We start from the raw sequence: 7,473 nt of genomic DNA, 5'->3' as shown, positions 1-7,473 counted from the left end.
TTATGTACTGTTACACATGGGTAAGGAATTTGTGCTGGTCTACAACTGTAATTTAGGACTTCAATTAAAAAAGGCAGGTCTGCTTTACAGATTCTGATGTCCTCTGGACTATTGCCCTCAATAACATCACTGAAAATCGAAACCCAAATTGACTGACCAAACTACAGAATCAGAAAACCTTTAGTACAAAAACATACGGGCTTAACTATAAATTTTTGTTATTCTGCACAGTTTGCTTGTTCTTTTTTATCTGTGTTGGTTTATTTTAAATCCTTGAGCTTCTTCCTTCATTCTTCATTACATTTAATCTCTAATCTTTGTTGAACTCTGAGATTAAGGTAATGTTTCTTTGAACGGGTTTCACAGTGCTGCAGTTATTAGCACTGTTGGCCTGCAAGATGAAAATGCTGGGATCAGATCCTGCATTTAGTACGTGCTCTGTATAGGTTTTTTCCTGGTATACCAGTTTTTTCACCAAGGGCCACAAACATGAAAGGTTAATGGGGTTAGGTTAATGGCAGATTTAAAAAAAAGCTCTTAGGTGTGGGTGTGTGCATTCATGTCTGTCTTGTCCCGTGATAATCTGGCCACCCTGTCCAGGGTGGTAAATCCAAACCCTGCAAGGATTAAGCAGTATAGAAAATGGAGGCTCACAATGCACAATGAAACCTTCAGAGGTGCTCAACTAAAATAAAGAGTACAAAAAGTGAATGGAATCCAAATAACTTCTAAAGCAACTGTATGCACATTGTTAACAGTATGCTATCTGTTTTAATGTTATAATTATCAAGACATTTGAGTTTTTAGATTCGTTTTTTTTTATGAACGAGGATTAGAACAATACAAGGCAGTTGATACTGTCAACAGTATTTTTGGCAGTCTGGTTGATTTTTTGAGGATAAAAATCACATTTTCAATATCTTTATACTCATTCTTTCAAACTAAGATGCTTAATCTTAAATCAATATTATTTTTAATAAAAATTCTAATTTTAAAACCATTTTTTATGTTCCTGTAATATGATATTTCTTTATATTTAATGTTTTATGTTATTTTTGTATAGTCCAGATTGTCTAAATAAAATAAAAAAATTATAAAGTAGTCTTGATTTTGCCTGATTTTCTGTTTGAGAAATTGGGACTTTGGGACATTGTAATCTCTCTGCTGAAGCCAAAGTCCGATATTCTATTTTGAAGTTAATTTGCAAAAGAAGTTAAGATGTGAAATCATTCTTAATAAATTTTTGAACGGGCTAATTGCATTTAAAATTGACGCGCTGTGATGTTTTAACCAGGAGATGGCGCCTTTACTCCTGACTCCTTAGTCGCTTCTGCAGATACAGCAAGTGCAATAACCAACAGCAAGGGTTAAATGCCTTATATGAAGCTCTGGTGTCATCAAGCCCCGACTTACTCTTACTGTCCCCATGTCCTTGTGAGACTGTGCAGACCAAGAGCTTTACACGCTGAAGTCTCTGAATCTTGAGCCAACTGCAACAAACAGGGCTCTTAAGCCATCTGTTAGTGTTCCCACCCATTTCTCTTTAAAAAAAAAAGCAACATAAAAGTGCAAATTCCTTTCACTTGGTTTATTTGAATATACTACAGGCAATACAAAATGAGAATGAGAAGAAACAATTTTGGTTTTGTTTGTTTTTATTCTTCAGGCATCTTTATCTATGCTGATTTGCACAAAGCTGAATCCTCCTTTACTGATTAGTTACAGATAGTATTCGGCAGGATCTAAACTAGGAGGACTTTCATGTTGTGGGTATGAAAAACCGAAGTATCAGAGCTAAATTTGCACCAGTAACTCTACAGGCTATTCAGTCTTCTTCATGACAGCCTTAATAACTGACTGTCTGACCATTCAGAGAACTACACTGAGTCAAATGTGTTGTGTGTTTTTGCCACAAGCCAATATTATTGTGCACATTAATCTCACCATCTCCATTCGAGTCACTTGATTTTGCTTCTGTCCTGCAGGATGATGGTTTTGCTGACTCACTGCAGCTGGCAATATCACCAGCCAACTCGAGCCCTGAGTCAAAACTATTCACCATGGCAGCTTTTGACACCATTTAGTTACATTTTATCTGAAATCACTGCATACCATGATAAGCCCCTTGACTCCTTGTTGTAGAAGATAGAATCATGTAACATATGCCTTATATAATGTTTTGAATTAAGCTTTTGTCTTTGAATTTGAGAACATATAAAATCCTTAAATAAAGATGTCCAGTGCTTTGCAGTATAGTCTACTACTGTACATGTTCATATCCACTGCAGCTGTGCAGATCAAACACTGGAGGCTGCTTTCTTAATGTTTGTTTCTTATCTTGTTTATATAATTCAAGAACACAAAGCATTCAGAAAGACCAGTGCTTATTTTGTAAATGCTCATGGGAGTAGGTAACTGGAGACATTACAATGTGTGGGTGTTATTTATTTCTTTAATTTATTTTACTCACATGGATTTGCTCCTCTTAAAGGCAATACATCAAGCTAAGAGTTTGAATGTGTTGTCTTGTTTCATCATAAGATCAGCAGCCAACCTAATTAGTGAAGTGCTTTCTCTGCCATTTGACAAAGCCTCACCTTTGAACCCATTGGGACATGGGTGTGTAAAAGCATTTCCATGGTTACAGCTATTTGGGGAACGGTTTCTATAGTAACAGCCACATACACACACATAAATACCATATATAAATATATATATATATATATAAATATATGTATGTATATATATATATGTATATATGTATGTATATATATATATGTATATATATATATATATATATATATATACATATGTGTATATGTATGTATATGTGGCTGTTACTATAGAAACCATTCCTCAAATAGCTGTAACCATGGAAACATTTTCTTCGTTCCTACAGGGAGTAAAAGGAAAATGCAGCCTTTTTTAAGCAGCTCTTTTAACATGACCTCTTGAACCTATTTCATCATGCTCTTCCTTCTCTGAATGAAAGATGAAAGTCAAAACTAGAATGGAGATTTGATATATTTTAAGAGCAGGAATAGTGTTACTTGTCGGATGAAGTTTCGGTCGGAAAAAACGGATAAAGTGTTTTATTATTTATTATTTTATTTGTTTTTCATTTTTGTAAAAAGCAGATTAATCTTTCAGGTGCCACAGACTCAATTTGCCTACAAGAAACTATGAAGCTGCATGCTAGAGTAGATGACTAATTAAAAGTATTGATCATCAATCTTTCATTTCTCTCAGACTTATTATGACTCATGTCTCTAATTTGATTTGCTCTTTCCTACAAACATACCCACTGAGACCCTATAAATCTATTTAGCCCACTCTATTAAATTATTGCACGTCTGGAAGCTTCTTTTTCTTGATGGACTGTTTGGACCATCTGCGACAAGGCTTTCAGAAAGGAGAGACTGAGCAGATCATTGTGTGTGTGTTTCATCTCTGTGAGGAGTTATCCTTTCTGACTGCTTGTTATTTCCAACAGAAGTGTGACCTGAACGTATGTGACAGAAGAATGCAGCCTGCATACAGCTTTGACAGTTTTTCATCTTTGCTCATCGAGATATTATGAACTCTTCTAAACTTTAACAGATCAATTTCTTTCGTAAGCTAGCCTGAACCAAAATAGATAAATAAAAACACCCTTTCTTAAAGTATTTCTAATGTTTAATTATGGATTTCAATACAATAAACTATCTAAATTCAATGGTAGCTTATTATTCCTATAAACTGCACTTATAAAAATATCAAACTATAACATACACATATTAAATAAATATATATTTCTTATATAAATATCCCCAAGACAATAAATCCGGATGTACGCTTAAGAAAGAAAACTTTATTTGTGATTTTTAAACCAAACACATTACCACTGTATCCATTTAGGTAAAATAAAAGGTCTGAAAAATAAATGAAATTCACTACTTCACTGTCACAGTTGATGAGAGGGTGTACAAAAAAGGTTTCACGACATATCTCTGCTGGTCCATTCAGGACAGCACATCGCCACCATAGTTCACCACCATACATTGGGAAAGAATGACAGCATGAGCACTCACTAAACACAAGAATATACTAACATATACCCTATTTTTTTGTTTGTTTTAGTTATTTTTCACAGGAATTTTTTTTTTCGTTCATTTTTTTTCTTTTTATGATAGTGAAAGGGAAGTGATAGCTCTTCATAGGATCATACATATTTCAGTTACAATAATACAGTGTTAAATCGTCATGTCAAAGCCAGAGACAGTGATTTTTTTCTTTCTTTTTTTTTTACATTTTATTCCTTGCTTTGCTTGTCTTCAAATGCAAAACCACTGTTGGAAAAAGAGAGGGAAAAAACTTGCAATCGAAAGGTATCACACTATATAATTTACAAATACCTAAAGAGGGTTAGTGAATGCCATAAAACATCTGTGGAGTGGGAACATTGTGGTACATAGATGCTTGGCAGCGACAGCAGTACATACAGATATTTCCTGTGTGAATAAAGAAGAAAAATAATAATACAAAAGAATAAAATCAGAGCAATTTATCTATCTATATATATATTTCTCTATATAGTGTTTGTTTCTGTAGAGCAGTACATGCAGCAGCCACTAAATGGAGTGACATCATACTGAGCCGCAAAAACGTTTGGGACGTGGCAACAAGTTACAGGCAACGGGAGGGTAACCAACAGAAGCAGGTCTCGAGGCACGTGTGTGCCTCTTTTTTAAAAACCGTCTGCGAGAAGGTTGGTGGGATAAAGCTCAGGGAATAAATTCCCGTGTGCCCAATATTTCTCAAGTTTTAGTAGCTACTGTTTAGACAATCTATGTAAAGTCTACGCTACATTTACAGCGTACATAGAAGCTAGTATGTGACTTAATGTTCCTAAACAATCAACTTGGTGAACCTTTTCTGCTTAATCACTCATCACTTTATCCCATTTCTTCACAGTCCCGGTAATCAGCCCCATCCCACCATGCCTCCTCTTGTGATTATCTACAAACAGGAAATGAACCACATACTGTAGTATACACAAGTTAAAAGCACTGAACCATTTTGCACTTGAGAAACATCTGACAAGGGTTCAGGGTGCAGAGCCCTGTTTGGTTTTCCCTGGGCCTCGTCCACATTACTCCATGCTGTTCTCAGCACACCACAATGTTCAGAGCAGGCCATCAGGACAGGGGGTTGAGTGGGTGTCTGAGGATAAAAGTGAGGTGGGCATGTAAAGCATAAAGCAGTTAAAGCTATGAAGAAAAAAAAAACATAACAGGTATTATTTAATCTCTTTAAAGAACTAAGAAAAGACATTTCACAAGTTTTACATGAGAGGCAGTCAGTAGGATGGGTAACGAGCAAATAAAAAGTGATTTCAGTAAAATTTGGTTTAGTGGCAGCTGGGAACAGATACAAGCAGGTGATCATTTGTAAACTCAAGGTATCAGGTAAGGATTGGTTGCTACCAAACATTCAAAGCAGAAAGCATTCAGCTGTAGCTGCAAAAAGGAGAAGAAAAGGTGATATCAAAATTTCTCCAAATACTCTGTAAGGTATCTTCAGAGTCCACTATATAAAGCCCCCTCAGCTGCACTCAACCCTTTGTGATGCTCAGGAAAATGTGAAGCATCTCCACATCTTTTCTCCATCCTTCTAGGGGTCTCTATGCTCCTCAGTTGGGGTTCTTGCAGAAGATAAAGCTCTTTGTGTCTTCTCAAAGCAAATATAGAGCAATCGCAAATGGTTCCGCTTCCATCCTGAGAGCGTTGATGCACATCGGCACTCTAAGAAGTGACCATGCAGGGCAAAGAACTTGCAGTGTCCACTTTTAAGCCAGTCTTTTCTCTCATATTTTTCCTCACTCCATCTTCCTAGGCCTCAGGTGCTTCCTGTGTCCATTGTCTCATGGGTAATAAGTTGCCGTTTGCATGTTGAAAACAGTGTGTGTGCATGTGGTTTCATTAGGATTTCAGGGAACACTGTTGGTAATTACCAGTGAATCTGCAGCAGTGTCAGTTTAGCCTTTAGCGTCAGTGACTCTTGTTTGTGCTATTTACAAGTACAGTGTGTCCAGCTCCAGACTGCATGCATCTGTGTCAATCTTCTTCACATTTCCTCTTTTTTTCCTTGGCTGGCACAGCTTTATGTTGTTCTTGTTCAATGTACTGGTCTCTTTGATTAGAGAATTCTTTACACGTTGTCGTTGGGGAGGGAGTAAGACAGAGGTGCCAACGTGCCCAGTGGGTTAAAAGAGAAAAGAAAAACAGCACAAGGATAAAAGTGGTGCTTCCTTTTTCCAAAAGGATAATAAAAGTAGACTGAGGGTGCATAGGCACATCGGGGCATGGAGAGAAAAAAAACAATCATTTTCTTTTATTGTATCATTAATTGTATAAAGGCAAGATAAATAATTTACCTCAGCACATAACTGAAGGTAAACTATATCTTGGTAAGGCCAGAACCATGAGAGAAAAAGCTTTGAAACTTTAACAATAATGAATAGAATAAAATGTTCTCATTTTGCCCAGTGAACTTTGGTTGGTACCTCTGTTTTAACAACGCCCTTTTCTTCATAGACATTTTATGTGTTTTCTGCTCTCTGTTTTACTCATCACCATCATCCTTCCCTTTATCCTTCTTGTCTTTCTTCTCCTTTTCCTTCTTCTTCTTCTTCTTCTTCTTGGCCTCCTCCTTCTTTCCGAAGGTGATGAAGTCGCTCTTGTCGTCCTCTCCTCCCTGGTTCTGTCTGATGGAAATTATTGCTGGGGAGCCGGGGATAATGAATGCTTCTGGAGGAACCTCTCCAGGCTTCAGGTGCTGTGGGGGAGCTCCAGGACCACCCGGGCCGTAGCGAAAGTGCCAGCTGTTGCTGTCTACGCCGGCACCCATAGGTGGAGAAACCTCTCCTCCTTCACCATCTAAAACAAATACAGAAAGATTGAGGATGAATTTCAAACTTCATGAAATCAAAGACTTGGAGTGCATAAATTATTAAGTTTTTAATACTGAATGTTTGTTTGCAAGTCCCTCTGTTTATGTATTTTACAAATTAAGTACAGCCTCTTGCTACTTTAAATAAGTAAAAGCTTCTCATACCACTACATTTTTTATTTCTTCCTTGAACTGAACATTGGAAATATCTGACTGCCTTGCTACATATGCTTCTAAGAGACAATCTCAGTGGGTCATCATTTAATCAGCTGCTACAAATTAAATGAAAGTCATAGCAGAAAAAGACATGGCATATTCATAAAGTCAAAATCAATCAAATCCGACAGTAATTAAAAATCACTGATTTTCACAGTCTGTGATCATTATCACGAACAAACAACGCATACGGTTTGAGGTGGGAAAAGGTCATATTAATGGGAGATATCCAGATAGGGGAAAAAGATTAATTTGAGCCCAAAGCTAATGTTCCAATCAAATGTTTACACACACACCTATCATGGGCAAGAAGGCCATGTTAATTTT

General features: G+C 36.7%; 1 protein-coding gene across 16 annotated transcripts in view; it reads right to left on the bottom strand.

The window, feature by feature from the left end:
* Positions 1–3,830: 3,830 nt before the first annotated feature.
* Positions 3,831–7,473, bottom strand: part of LOC124860299 (protocadherin alpha-C2-like) — a 192,052-nt gene continuing 188,409 nt past the window's right edge. For all 16 annotated transcript variants that reach the window (XM_047353505.1, XM_047353504.1, XM_047353503.1 and 13 more), the window contains exon 4: positions 3,831–6,917. In XM_047353505.1, coding sequence (XP_047209461.1) covers positions 6,604–6,917 — 314 coding nt within the window. In that variant the 3' untranslated portion in view covers positions 3,831–6,603. The remainder of the gene's footprint in view (positions 6,918–7,473) is intronic.

The sequence above is a fragment of the Girardinichthys multiradiatus genome, chromosome 23, assembly GCF_021462225.1.
Source record: "Girardinichthys multiradiatus isolate DD_20200921_A chromosome 23, DD_fGirMul_XY1, whole genome shotgun sequence".
Classification (NCBI taxonomy): Eukaryota; Metazoa; Chordata; class Actinopteri; order Cyprinodontiformes; family Goodeidae; genus Girardinichthys; species Girardinichthys multiradiatus.
The sequence above is the reverse complement of the archived record's forward strand: the minus strand, read 5'-3'. Positions and strand labels throughout refer to the sequence as shown.